Source organism: Athene noctua, chromosome 15, assembly GCF_965140245.1.
Source record: "Athene noctua chromosome 15, bAthNoc1.hap1.1, whole genome shotgun sequence".
NCBI lineage: Eukaryota > Metazoa > Chordata > Aves > Strigiformes > Strigidae > Athene > Athene noctua.
The window spans coordinates 18,802,945-18,816,101 of record NC_134051.1 but is presented as its reverse complement, the minus strand read 5'-3'; the positions used below and the strand labels follow the sequence as shown (position 1 = coordinate 18,816,101).

Sequence of the window (13,157 nt, the reverse complement as noted above, 5' to 3'; positions counted from 1 at the left end):
CAAGGCTCCCCGAAGACCACGAGCACAGGGGTGACTTCAGTGGCTGCTGCTTCAGCTCCTGTACTCTGAACTTGGCAGGATCCTGCACTGTCTGGTTTCGGTGTGCTTCCAAATGACGATCCTGCGGGACCTAGAGAAGCTGGCAGGATGGCATCGCATCTCCATCATCTACCTGCTCAGTGGCATCACTGGGAACCTTGCCAGTGCAATATTTCTACCCTACAGAGCAGAGGTGGGTCACCTGCAGACGAGGGTCCTGGTAACTTGCCCTGAGCACAAGCCTTCTCTACATGCCTGTGTCTCTCTGGCAGAGGCAGAGACACCAGAGCTGGGCTCTTCTCTGCAGCACGTGCCTTGTGCAGATTGGTAGCTAGAAGACAGCAGCACACCATCATCTAGACATCCCCCAGAGTACCTTGGGCTTCCCAAGTGACTGGCCTGGTCTGGCTGCAGTAGGAAGGCTGCTGCTCGCAGTGAATGGGGGGTTTGTCCAACCACAGGGTAAGAGAGGCCCCGGGCAGGCTGGGAACTGAGAGCTGTAGGTGCTGCCAGAGCCCCTCCATGTGTGAGTGACAGGCAGGAGAGGGGGCAAAGAGCAGAGCTCACCTTTCCCCCAGACTGTCCGGGACTGTCCCTGCCACTACAGGCACAGTGGGAGACATCTGACTATCCAGCTTCAGCTGAAAGAGTGCGTGGCAGGACCTGGAGGACTATCTCCCAGGTCCTTCAAGGAGGAAAAGTGCAAGGTGGGTGGGGGGAGCCAGGAGATGGCCTTCAAGGGCTTCTCCCCTCCGGTGACTTAAACCAGAAGTGCCCTCCTTAAATATAAAGTCTGTTCTGGTGATTGCTGGCCTCACAGCTACCCTGATCCTAAATCAAACCAGGCCCCTTCACTCCTTGAACCCCATTACAAGGATGGAGTCGCAGGCCGCAGCATCTCTTTCCCAAGAAACACTGAACAAGGAGCCGAGGAACAACCGGAGGCGGCCGCGGCAGCGCCTGACGTGACCTGTACTGCTCTTCTTCTGCAGGTTGGCCCGGCGGGATCCCAGTTTGGGATTCTGGCCTGTCTCTTTGTGGAGCTCTTCCAGAGTTGGCAAATCCTGGCACGCCCGTGGAGGGCTTTCTTCAAGCTGCTGGCTGTGGTGCTCTTTCTTTTCGCCTTTGGCCTCCTGCCCTGGATTGATAATTTTGCTCACATTTCAGGATTTATCAGTGGTTTCTTCCTCTCCTTTGCCTTCCTGCCCTACATTAGCTTTGGGAAGTTTGATTTATATAGGAAGCGATGCCAAATTATAGTTTTCCAGCTCATCTTCATTGCACTCTTCTCAGGACTTGTGATTCTGTTCTATTTCTACCCCATCAAGTGCGAGTGGTGCGAGTTCCTCACTTGTATACCGTTCACAGACAAATTCTGCGAGAAATACGACCTGGACGCACAGCTCCACTGAAAGGCAAAGACTGCCTTCTCGAGCAGGCACTGGAGATGGACTGTCTTTGCGTTTGCTGTGCCAGTTCCATGTGGACAAAGCCTCTAATCCAATGACACTTCTAACCCTGCCCGTGGTTAATTTAAACTGTCTCCTTAGCACTTGGCAGGCATGTTTTGCCTTATCTCAGAAGACTCTGAAAACGGAACGTTTGTGCCTTGTTCAATTGTATTGAACCTTTTCTGCTGCCATTATTTTTATTACACTAGTTTCAATACTACATTTTTAACCAGTTGTTTACTACTGCTAAGGTGGTGATTAAATGGTAAAGTAGCGTTTTAGCTACTGTTAATTGTTCTGCATAGTCTGTGGCTATGTTTGTTACTTTATCTCACCTGTGCTGTTTCATGTCCTGGTACCATCAATCTCTTCTAGCATGTGAAACAGGCAGATGCAGATTTGCAGCTGGAAATAAGGGCCTTAAAAGCCTCAGAAAGCGACATCTCTTTAATCACTGAAAGCACATTCCACATACAGCTCAGAGGCAGACATTTCAAATACCACCTGCAAAACCCATGAGAATGTCCATTCAACTGGAGGTTGTTTCTCTTTGAAATGTTACAACCTCTTCCTCCAGGGAAGTGCTGAATCCACAGTCTGGTCTTGGAACGGCTGGATTCTCTGCTCTCTGTTAAAGAAAGAAAACGGGTGGCAGTGACAGCAGTTGCTGCGTGGTGGGCTCTCTCCTCACCACAGCACCCTGCCAGGACAGGCCGGGGGGCAGCAGCCGCTGTCAGAGGTGGCTGCTGGCCAGGGGCACCGTGGGGCAGATGGCTTCTGTTACAGCACATCTCATTACGCTGGATGTTGCAAATGTGGCAGCGTTGAAAGAAGAAGAAAAAGTAAGTTACAGTGGTCACAAAGCAACAGTTCCTAACCTGGGTAGCTGGAGCCACAAAAGAAGAACCCAGGCGTTTGCAAAAGCTGCTCTTCAGCCACTGTGATTGTGTTTTTAGAGGTAGAGGAGAAGCAACCAAACCTGTAAACTTAGTAAGCTTGAGAGTCTTAGCCACATCTTGTGTTTGTGCGCACAAGTTTCTAAAAATAGCAACATAATACCAGAATTGTCAACATAGGTTACAAACAAGTAAATACACATGCTACTAGTGCCTCCTGTGCCAGAAGTGTTCGTAAATGCATCAGTCGCACAGAAATATCATGACCAAGAGTTGGCCAGTGCTGCGTCTTGTCTTCTGAGAACAATGAATTTGTTGACCTCAAAAGTTTCTATACATCAGAAAATGGAGAAACTGGGAGTTAAAAACTACAGGATATTGTAAGCTCACATCCCTTTTCCTAACTCAGCTTGAGTAATTGAGTAAATGCCTCAAAATACACTCGCTGTGGCACAGCAAAGATCGGGCTGTGCCTGGTTGCTGCATGTGCTTACGTGCACCCCTGGGATGGTGCCGTTTGCTACCTGTAGTAACAAACAGTAGAGGAGCAGCAGGAGTGGGGTGGGAGAACAGTCACTGTGTGGGGGTCTGGGGCATGCGGAAGGACCCACAAGAGCAGGGTGATGACAGCTGCCCGAGCGATTAGTTGACACCCGGCCCCATTCCTGACTGCGATTTCCAGGCATTCAAGAAGCCTAAAAGCAAGCAGGGTCCTAGGAGCAGTCAACAGCAAAGGAAGGGACATTGTGTTTAATGAGTCTCAGCGTGGGAGCAGATTCAGAGTCTAAACACAAAGCAGGGTTAACGACACACCACTGCCAGCACTACGGTGTTGCTGTTCCTGATGTGCGTTAACTGAGGTACCCGAGTTAACATTCCCTGCCCCGAGAGAAGCACAAACACAGCCAGGGCGTGGAAATAACCACAGCCAGGGCACAGGCCTACTGCAGGCACGGGCAGTCAGAAACGCCCTGCTACGCTGCAGAGAGCAGCAACACCAGCTGCTACGAGCCTCAACACTAAGGCCTGAGAAGAGGAAGATTTGGTTGCTCTCAGTGGCTATTCAGGGCTTACCTGACAGGTCACTTCCGAAGCTTCTTTATGAAGCTGACCTCATCCCGGTTTCGGATGCCGTACCTGAACAGAGAGATTTGCTGTTTGCCAGTTTCCCCAGAACCTCTGACACCCACAGCTGCCTCCTTCCCGGGGAGGATGGACTCCTACCATCCCATCCTGTGCTCTAGGGCAGGACAAGTTAAAGTTTTCACTTGTGCACAGAACATACTGCCAGCACTGAAGGATCTGATCCTCTGCCTTTTTAACCGTAACCCCCTTAAATGCAACATCTATTACCCGTGGCTCAGTCTTCCGAGGACAGCTTTGAGCAGGGCTGTCTTGCTAAATTTTTAATGCTTCAGACAAGCTTTTCTTGCCGGCCCGCACGCAGGCTGCCGTACCCAGCACTGCCGTATGCAACAGCTGGAGCCCACAGAAGCGTCTCCTGCCTCCCTGCCCTGGCGGATGGAATCACGGGAGTCACTTGTCAGTGTTACTGGATTGTCTCTGGGAGGTGGCTGCGCAGGTCCGCAGCCCCACACGCTTGTCCTTAGTTTGTTCTTTGCTTGGCATTCTTCCATCCTCTTTCCTACCTATTTCCATCCTCCTCCCACCCCAGTGGCTCGGCCAAGCCCGCCGTGCAGGTGACTGAGCACGGGACGGGTGCAGTTTGCCTTCTTAGCAGTACTCAACGCCCAACTGGACACAGCCCTGAGCAACCAGCTCCAGCTGACCCTGCTCGTGCAGAGGGTTGGACCAGGTGACTTCCAGAGGTCCCTTCCACCCCGTAACGTGTCCCCATCCTCTGCTGAGCAGCTGCTCCCCAAGTGCTCCCTGTTTCCCCAGCGCTGCTGTGCTGCACACGCGCGGTGCCGTCCCTGGCTGCCTCCATGTTCCACTCCTGACGCTCATGCTGCTTCTCGCCCAGGCACAACCACAGTAAGCATAAGCTCTGGGGCAGGCGCTGGGCAGGAGTGCCAAGGCCAAGCCCGAGGGGCAGCACGCCCGAGGGGCAGCACGCCCGAGGGGCAGCACGCCCGAGGGGCAGCACGCCCGAGGGGCAGCACGCCCGAGGGGCAGCACGCCCGAGGGGCAGCACGCCCAGGTGCCTCGGCGGGGGCTGACTCGGGTAACAGTGCCCAGGAGGGCCCTGGCTGAGGAACCGCCCGCGGGCTCCGTGTCCTGACGGTCCCTCAGGCTCTCGGGCAGCGCCGGGCCCGGCTCCCACTCGGTTTGAAGCGCGGGACCTGTCCGAGCCGGGGCACAACGTCCCGCAGGCCCCACCTGCGGAGGGGCCGGGTGGGCTCCAGCGAGGCCCCTCCAGCCCCCGGAGCCCCATCACTCACTCTCTCAGCTTCTTCCTGTCGTCCGCCAGTTTCTCTCCGGCGTAGGTTAAGTGGTACGTCCGCCATATGTACTTCCTAGGGAAGAACACTGAGGGGGAGCCGCGGGGGGCGCCGCCGGCCCCGCCATGAAGGTGGGGGCGAGCGGCCAGAGCCCCCCCGGCCCCGCTCACCAGCTGAGGTGCTGGACGCCGCCCTGCCGTGCCTGCCGCAGCTGGACGTGCCGCCGCAGCGCCTTCTTCAGCTCCAGCACCGAGGCGTTCTGCACCACCACCACGGCTGCGGCGGGCGCCCGGCGGGGAGAGACCCGTCAGCGGCCCGGCCCGGCCTGCCGCCCCCCCCGGCCGGGCCCGGGCCGCCCCCCCGCCCCGGACTCACGCATGGTCTCGCCGTCCGCCTTGCAGACGCGCACGGTCATGGCCTGCCCGTACTCCAGCGCCACCTGCGAGCCGATCTCCTCCGCCGTCACCTGCGGGCGGCACGGCGGCGGGAGGCGGGCCTGAGCCCCCCCCCGCGACCCTCCCCGGTGCCCCGGTGCCGGCCCCACCTGCGGCGGGAGGTCGCAGAGCAGCGGGTCCTGCACCAGCCGCGCCAGCGCCGCCTGGAAGAGCTCCAGCACCTCGGCGTGCGCCAGCTCCTCCTCGGCCTCCGCCGCCATCGCCGGAAGGGGCGGCCGGCGCGGCGGAACCCGCGATGCTGCTCTTCTGCCCGGCCTGCGGGAACGTGCTGGTGGCCGAGGAGGGGCCGCGCTGCCACCGCTTCGCCTGCACCACCTGCCCCTACGTGCGCAACGTCACGCGGAAGGTGCCGGGGGCGCGGGGGGGCGCGGGGGGGCGCGGGGGGGCGCGGGGACGGGCTCGGGGCCCTGACCGAGCCGCGGCCCCGGCCCGCAGGTGACGAGCAGGAAGTACCCGCGCCTCAAGGAGGTGGACGATGTGCTGGGCGGCGCCGCGGCCTGGGAGAACGTGGATTCCACCGCAGGTACGGCCCGCCGGGGCGGGGGGGGAGCGGGCCGGGGCCGGGGCGGGTCGGGCCGGGGCCGGGCCTCACCTCACGCCGCCGCGCCTCGCCCCGCAGAGCCGTGCCCCAAGTGCGAGCACCCCCGCGCCTACTTCATGCAGATCCAGACGCGCTCGGCCGACGAGCCCATGACCACCTTCTACAAGTGCTGCAACGCGCAGTGCGGGCACCGCTGGCGGGACTGAGGGACCCCCGCCCGGCGCTGAGGGGCCGCGCCCAGCCCGCTCCCCTCCGCGGGGCGCCGGCTGCGGGCACGCGGGTCCCGGGGGACGGGCCCTGGGTGTCTGCTCTGGTAATAAACGTGGCGCTGGGTGGAAGGTCAGCGGCTGCTGCGTGATTGTTTCGAAACCTGACCCGGGCCGGGCGGCCGGGGGCGACCGGAGAGTCAGAGGCGCGGGAAGGGCGGAGGGCAGCGCGGCGGCCCGGGGGGAGGCTGCGGGGCCCCTCCCGCACACAGCAATAAAGGAAGGCCGTGGACACCGGGAAACCAGCGCTTAAAGTCCTGACAGACCTGAAGTTAAACCAAGCTAAAGAGTAAAGACCAAACCTTAGCGCCGAGCCAGCGGCTGCGCAACAGAACAGGCGGCAAAGCAGAGGTAAAGTGTTACCGCCGCGGCCGTAGGGGGAGGAAAACAGAGCAAAAGGGCCCCTTGCTGCGACCTGAGACCCTGTGAGATAAAGCAGAAACTGAACTGTATGCTCTACAAGCAGTTATCGATAAAAAGAGAATATACTTAAAGTAGGATCAAGTATTACCTGTGTCTTAACATTAAGCTTTATTCTCAGTTTCAATATATTCAAAAGTAAAAAGGACAAATAAATAAAAACATGGAGCAGAAATTGTAACATTTAATCTGCGTTAACACTCACTCCTACAGGCTAAACCAGTTTAATATGATTGAGCTTTACCTCTTTTACACAGGGATGATCTGCACCCATTTATTCCAGTTCACTTCAGAGGGGAACACTCTTCCCAGCCTGAGAGTACAGTCTATGGTAGGCTCATAGTAGATTGTTGGGGTTTCGCTCAGTTTGGGATTGTTTAGTTGTTCTTCTATAACTGGCTGAGAAAAGAGCGACACCAGGGACGGCTTCTTCATGTAGAATCGTCTGATGCACCCAAGGCTTTCCAGACCCTACAGAAAAATTCACATATTTTAGCTTGAGCGGTTGCAGTGAAAAAAAAAAAAAAAAAAATGCACTGAGTGCTGTTCTACCTCCAGCGGTTAGACAATTTGTACTAAAAGCAGCTTCACCTCACCCCTCGGGAGACCCTGGGGCTGGCAAAGGTCACAGCTCACCAGAGCAAGTTCACGCAGCTGGATGCGTGCTCCTTTGTGACTTTCAGCACAGCGGTTGACACCTGGCTACTGACGCACAACACGTGTTCAACAACAGGTCTCAACATTTAGGACCCGTTACAAATGATTTCAGGCTGGTACAGATGTAAATCCCAGAATTCCGGGTCAGTTCTTGCTTAATGGGTCAGAATTTGTTCCCAGAGCAGCACCCAACAAGGACATGTATGTGCTTTATTTGCTGGAAACATCTGGTGTGTGTTCAGTGATCTTACACACGCGTCTACATTTACTAATATTTGGTATATTGCAGATATACCAAAGCTCTGTCTGGGCTTTCAAAACCAGTTCTTACCAAATTTATTGATAGAAAAGTTAGATTCAAGTTCTCCAGTCTGTGAGATGTACAGGTAATGGCTTGATTTTGTGGATTTGTATTAAAAATGCCTACAAATATGTATTGCTCCCCACCTGTGCACGTCTCACCACTGTACTGCTGCAGCTTAAACCCGTCCTACCCCAGCCCCCTCCGGGCAGCCCGTGCAGGGACACCCAGGGAACAGGACGCTGCTCTTACCAAAACGTGAGCCTTTGGACAGAAGTGGGGCCTACATACACCAGAGTATTAATTTCCAGCATTAGTAGGGGAAGCCATGCTCACGGGAGGGACTGCAGTATTACTGCTATACTCAAGATTTTGAATCCTTACAGGAAAAAAGATATACATCAAAATTTCACTTGCAAAGTAGCAGTTGGTAGCAATCGAACTTCAAGATGTGAGGGGGAAGAAAAAAAATATGAGAAACTCAAATTTTCTTGCCATGTATTATTTTAGAATGAAGGATGCACACCTTTAAGCATGTCTCTCAGGACAAGGAGGTCTTATTTACAGTATTGTCTAGCACTGACACATTTCAGTCTGATTCGTATGTCAAAGATCACCCACCTGAAAGGTGTATAGGGAAAAAATGAAGATAAACTCTGTGGTGATTAACACTGCATTAAACGGTCCAACTTACTATTTCACCGTGAGATGTAACTCTTTAGTAACCATCGTAACCAGCTAGAATTTCAACCACGTGCACCTCCATTTCAGGTGTTAAAATCAGTAATATGGTAATGTCAAGGATGGGTGAAGCAGGCTTCCTTCCTTCCTCACTGTGAACAGCACCTTGCTCTGGCTCTGGTTCATTTACGCTGAAGGGAGAAGGTTGTTTTTCATGGTTCATTCACGGTCCCATTTTCCTGGGACGTGTAGCAGAGTAGTTTCTGACTCTTAGGTGTGAAGCTAAACCAGCTCCACGTTCCCACAGCTGATGGTTCACGTACCTGCAGTATCTCCAAGACAGCCACAGGCTGCAGCACCCCCACGTAGTGCTGCAGCAGCATGCCCTCCGTCACGCCTGGCTTCGTCATGATGTGATAGAGCACAGCTTCCATCATCCCCTTGCACACGGGTTTATTCAGGTTCCCATCCACGATCCTCCACGGTCTCCCAATGAAGCAGACGTTCTCGCAGGCTCTGAAAAAGACAATTTCACTTCAGCTCTGTCAGAATTTACTCTTCTAGCTAGATTTCCCATCATCATCATTTCTGAGTAACAGATTCTCACTACAGCACTGCCGGTGTTTGCTGACGTGCTGGGTGTAAATCCTGTAGTTGCTCTGAGCAGACTGCTGCCGACCTACTAGACAGTTCCACAGACCTCAAGTATTCCACACAAGGTGTTCACCACCTGGGAAGCACTTTTAGCACCATGATACCACCCAACAGGTACCCTGATGACCAGGAAAGCTGTTGTTACTAGCTCTAATATCCAGAAGTTACCCAAAACCTGCTTCAACCTGCACCGTACAGCAACAGTGCTCAGATAGGAAAGAAATTCCTCATTTTCAGCATTTTGGAGCCGAGACAGACCCTGCATGGGAATTCACATTTCCTATATTGCAGTTTCTTCAGACCCGTCCCAGGCACACAGAAGCTAAAACTTTCTGGCACTGGACTTACTTGTGAAATAACATTAGTTTTGTTCCCCTGATATTTGAAGCTAGTTGTTTTCTGGGAAAAAACATACCAGAGAAATTTTTTCAGCGTGCATATGAGCATGAGTCACTGGAGGAAAACATGGGGTGTCTCCATCATCAATGCTCGCTGCCCGTTAGAGCATAAAACGAAAGTTTCCAAATCATTTGCTTCCAGATATTATTCTGGTGGTGCTGTGCGGTTAGTTATTCTGCACACAGCTGTTACTCACCGGTCCTTGGCTGCCTGGGATACATCTGTCACAGAACTTCCTGGAAAGGAAAGAACACAAGTTTTAGTTAACCCAAACTCTTTACTTCGGGGAAGGAAAGATGGCTAAGCTGTAAAATGCCACAGCTCACGCTAAAAAAAAACCAACACAACCAAACTACACTGTGTGTTGTTCTCAGTTGCACGGGGAGCTCTGAGCTTCCCTCCTGACCGCCTTTACCTGCCCGCAGCACACTCCTCCTTCCTACATCTCTTCTCACAGCCACCTGTCTGCTGCAACCACACGTTTTGTGGTTCCATTCCCAAATCACAGCAAGAAGTTTTATTCCTAGAAGTCTGATGACGTGGCTGAACAACAGGTCATTCTGTGGGCGGGAAGACCCGAGCTTCCCCCAGACAGCTGTGCAGGGCTCAGCTTGCAGGTGCTCCCACAGTTGGTTTAACTTAGTGCTCCTGGTAGTTGTATGGAAGCCGAGCACGAGTCCGAGTAGCTGCAAACTCAAGATTTCAGCAGGGTTCAGTTTCAAACTGAAGGTTGTCTCTGCAACTTCCGTTATGCATTAGGTCATGGGGTTTAATTTACACAATTACTTAATGTAGGTATTTCTACCACACCCAGAGGCTAACAGCTTTGCCTTAAGCCCATGTAAACTCTTCAGCTGGCCTCCGGAGGACCAGTAAGACCATTAAGAACTTTATGCTTGATAACAAAACTGCTATTTTTTCCCCTCCTGTGTTACTAAACGAGTAGAGGAAGTTAAATCCAAAACAGCACTTGAGGAGTTTCATGTTAAGAACTGCTGAAGTCTAGGCTGTTCAGATGGCCCTGAGTCTGCTGCCTGCAGGAAGGCTCCAGTTAAACACCACCAGGCTCTAAGATGCTACACATCAGTCTGCACCGAGTCACGTGGGACTCTGCAGCTCTAAACGTGGGTAACAGCAGATCTTGCAAAACACCACACGAGCAGTTAGCTTGTGATCCAATCTGAAATCAGAGCTGATAAAAACAAAACTAAAATCTTCAACAACCTACTTAATGTAAAGCTTGGCAAGAACTACTAGCTATTAAGAAAGAAAACTGGCAGTAAAAAGGAAATGAAAATGAAGTCAAATTGGGTTACAAATGAGGCTATTCATCTTCTCGCTGGCATGTGCTGCTTTCTGATGAATGCTTTAACGACTTTACAGCTTTCAGTCGTGGGCATTCTGATGTACACCAGTAGCACTGTGTTTTCTAGGTTTAGAGATGTCTAGCCTTTGGACTGAAGCCAGAGATGAGAACCTTCAGATCCAAATATGTTTTTGGAGAAGAGTAAAGACACGGAAAACAAAGTTTCTAAAGAAAAGAGATTAGATTCTAGACTAGTCATAAACATTCCAGCAATAGGCACAGGAAGGAATCTTTGATGTATTTGAAACCTCCAGGACCTTCCAGATCAAGTAGGGTTATGCCACTTTGTCTGTGAGAAATGGCAACCCCTCCCTCTGGTATGGCTTCCTAAAGAATCTAGTATTTGCTTATAAAACGGAGCTACCTGTTTGGGATCAGCTGGCGATGAGCTAGTCCATATTTCCTGGATGCAGAGTGCTCCTACGTACCTTTAGAGACTCCTGGGTTCTCCTGTAAGTAGGAAAGATCATCATCCTGCTCACTGGCTGATTGTTCAAGGCTGGCGACCTGCTGCTTGTGCTCAGTGCTGAGCTCATCATTCTCTACTTCAAGTTCTTTGTCTTCAGAACAAGATTTATCTTGTTCCTTGGAAGCGTCTGCATTCACGGCCCCCGGAGCACGCACTGGCTGTTCAGCTAGGTGTTCTGTCTGCCCTCCCAGGGAGCCTGTTTCCTCATCCGTGGTTAAAGCTTCCTGCGCTGTAACAGGACTAGCGACACCTGCATCAATGTTATTTTCATTTGCACTCTTCAGATCGCTCTGTGAACCCTGGCAGAGTTGGCTGCCATCTTGAAGGACATCACTTTGAATCTTGCATCTCTTCCTTGGGGGTTCTTCGTCACTGACAGATTGTGTGTCTCCTCCCAGCTGCTCTCCCTCTTGCAAACATTCCTCTCCCTTCTTTGGTTCTGATGGCAGGCAGTCCTGTCGTCCATCTGGGAGAGTGGCGTCTGCGCCTTGCTGATCACAATCATCTGGTTTATTCTTCAAACATACTGAATGTAATAGCCATGGCTTGGCAAATATCATTGCAACCAGTCTTACAGCATGGCCCCCTACTTCTAAAACCTGCTGCATCTCAATGAGATCCTATTAAAAAAACCAAAAAAACCAACAAACACAAAAATTGTCTCAGGAGCTTTCACCGGAAAGTGTCAATTTAAACAAATATCATGGAATTGCCATCTTTAACTGGCAACAAAGAAAGAGGAAGAGCTTAGTAGAGTATTCAATTTACTGTCCTACTGCACTGAAGTTGAAAAGATGTTTTACCCCTTAAACTCTTCTGAAATTAGAGCACAAGACATTTTTGTTTAACTTAAGTTAAAATGTAACTGGGAAAGTGTATTTTGCTTCCAAAAGGCGAATGTTGCTACCTCTAGGGTTTCTGAAACACTTCACTCCAATTTTTGAGCGAGTGCTGCTTTAATTTTTGGCCTTCCTAACTTTGAGACGAGATTGCTATCAGCTATTGGTATGTGATCTCTTGCCTAACAAATAGTTTTGTTCAATTTATATCTGTTTCCTACAGCCTGTAAGATTGTTCTACTCGAGGGGAATATTGTCCTATTCAAGCATGCAAACATTAACGTATGGAAAGCAGCTGGCTGTAAAACCACCTGAATGTACTGCTCCAAGCTCCTGGTGCGTTCAGGCTCCACCTCTTCATAGCTGCAGAAACGTTTGCACAGCTCAGTTTTGCAAATTCCAAAGTGGGAAGTTGCCTCTATTGCATTACGGATCTCCAAAACAGCAGCCACATCTCTGGGATTATAGCCATAACGTTCTGCACACTCCTGAAGGAACTGATCAACCTCATAATTTTCTTCTTGAACTTCTATCAGCCTGGTAAAAGTTTCAGGGAGGCAGGAGACTCCCACAAGCATGTTATCAAGCAGAGAAGAAACTGCAAAGCAAATAAAAACCAAGTGTATAAGCTGTGAGCAGTTGTTACTATGCGTTACACTATAGAAAGATAAATATTCCGAGACAGACAGATCAGAGGTGTTCTAGACTACTGAATTAAAAACAGCTCAGTTTTCCAGCTTCATTGCTGCAGTTTCCTTTTGTCTTTCTGCCTTACATATTTGTCTCTGAAAAGACCTGCAGAAGAAGAGGAAGCTGGTTTACAAGGGCTTACCTGCATAGCAAAGTGAAATATTGCCGAAAGCCAGTGCAGACTTACTGGTATTCTCTAACATGGGGTCAGCTTAACTCTAAATTAATGAGGAATCATCTCCTTTTTTTCTTGAACAAGCTCAAGTGAAAAGTCTAGGGCAAGGAAATGCTATGGAGGACCCTACTAAACACAAAATTGGAAGCAGCCGATCCACAGCAGAAAGCTTTTGGCCAAATATCCTATAAACTACAAGTTGGCAATGTCTTAGTATAATTAGTCTAACAAAGCATCTCCATGTTTGGAGACAGGTCCATCGCTGCACAAAACTGACCCCCACTGTACAGAGTGTTCCGAAGCTGAGGTAGTGTGACCCCTTTTCCCAGGCCTGGAGGATTAGAGGGCAGCTCTGGCACCGCTCCCCCGCTTTCATCTGGGGGCTGCCTTCGCACTGTGCCTTGTGGGACACTCGTGTGACAGCTGCACTTCTCTGACAGCCAAGGAAAAATGAGA

At 51.6% G+C, this 13,157-nt stretch overlaps 4 protein-coding genes across 8 annotated transcripts in view; 2 read left to right on the top strand and 2 right to left on the bottom strand.

The window, feature by feature from the left end:
- RHBDF1 (rhomboid 5 homolog 1) overlaps nucleotides 1-1,787 on the top strand; it is a 38,230-nt gene extending 36,443 nt beyond the window's left edge. For both annotated transcript variants that reach the window (XM_074919413.1, XM_074919412.1), the window contains 2 exons: nucleotides 79-232; nucleotides 1,032-1,787. In XM_074919413.1, coding sequence (XP_074775514.1) covers nucleotides 79-232; nucleotides 1,032-1,451 — 574 coding nt within the window. In that variant the 3' untranslated portion in view covers nucleotides 1,452-1,787. The remainder of the gene's footprint in view (nucleotides 1-78; nucleotides 233-1,031) is intronic.
- A 132-nt stretch (nucleotides 1,788-1,919) lies between these two features.
- SNRNP25 (small nuclear ribonucleoprotein U11/U12 subunit 25) lies at nucleotides 1,920-5,462 on the bottom strand. Of its 2 annotated transcripts, XM_074919415.1 has the most exons (6): nucleotides 5,333-5,462; nucleotides 5,164-5,254; nucleotides 4,959-5,064; nucleotides 4,789-4,863; nucleotides 3,461-3,523; nucleotides 1,920-2,118 (listed from the first exon to the last, which is right to left on the bottom strand). In XM_074919415.1, exons 1-5 carry the CDS (start codon nucleotides 5,441-5,443, stop codon nucleotides 3,469-3,471), a joined length of 438 nt encoding a protein of 145 aa, XP_074775516.1. In that variant the 5' UTR covers nucleotides 5,444-5,462; the 3' UTR covers nucleotides 1,920-2,118; nucleotides 3,461-3,468. The 2 variants fall into 2 exon arrangements, with proteins under 2 accessions (XP_074775516.1, XP_074775515.1); XM_074919414.1 differs by having other exon boundaries at nucleotides 5,164-5,443.
- On the top strand, nucleotides 5,458-6,658 carry POLR3K (RNA polymerase III subunit K). Its single transcript, XM_074919416.1, has 3 exons — nucleotides 5,458-5,589; nucleotides 5,679-5,766; nucleotides 5,863-6,658. Exons 1-3 carry the CDS (start codon nucleotides 5,479-5,481, stop codon nucleotides 5,988-5,990), a joined length of 327 nt encoding a protein of 108 aa, XP_074775517.1. The 5' UTR covers nucleotides 5,458-5,478; the 3' UTR covers nucleotides 5,991-6,658.
- GTF3C1 (general transcription factor IIIC subunit 1) overlaps nucleotides 6,567-13,157 on the bottom strand; it is a 43,919-nt gene continuing 37,328 nt past the window's right edge. For all 3 annotated transcript variants that reach the window (XM_074919409.1, XM_074919410.1, XM_074919411.1), the window contains exons 33-37: nucleotides 12,148-12,434; nucleotides 10,957-11,617; nucleotides 9,359-9,398; nucleotides 8,433-8,625; nucleotides 6,567-6,941 (exon numbers count right to left, since the gene is read on the bottom strand). In XM_074919409.1, coding sequence (XP_074775510.1) covers nucleotides 6,720-6,941; nucleotides 8,433-8,625; nucleotides 9,359-9,398; nucleotides 10,957-11,617; nucleotides 12,148-12,434 — 1,403 coding nt within the window. In that variant the 3' untranslated portion in view covers nucleotides 6,567-6,719. The remainder of the gene's footprint in view (nucleotides 6,942-8,432; nucleotides 8,626-9,358; nucleotides 9,399-10,956; nucleotides 11,618-12,147; nucleotides 12,435-13,157) is intronic.

Coding starts and splice junctions, on each gene's coding strand:
- SNRNP25 (XM_074919414.1), bottom strand. CDS start 5,443: ATGGCGGCGGAGGCCGAGGAGGAGCTGGCGCACGCCGAGGTGCTGGAG. Junction 4,864..4,958: donor GGCGTCCAGCACCTCAGCTG/GTGAGCGGGGCC, acceptor GTTCTTCCCTAG/GAAGTACATATGGCGGACGT. Junction 3,524..4,788: donor GACAGGAAGAAGCTGAGAGA/GTGAGTGATGGG, acceptor CTCTCTGTTCAG/GTACGGCATCCGAAACCGGG.
- POLR3K (XM_074919416.1), top strand. CDS start 5,479: ATGCTGCTCTTCTGCCCGGCCTGCGGGAACGTGCTGGTGGCCGAGGAG. Junction 5,590..5,678: donor TGCGCAACGTCACGCGGAAG/GTGCCGGGGGCG, acceptor CCCGGCCCGCAG/GTGACGAGCAGGAAGTACCC. Junction 5,767..5,862: donor GAACGTGGATTCCACCGCAG/GTACGGCCCGCC, acceptor CTCGCCCCGCAG/AGCCGTGCCCCAAGTGCGAG.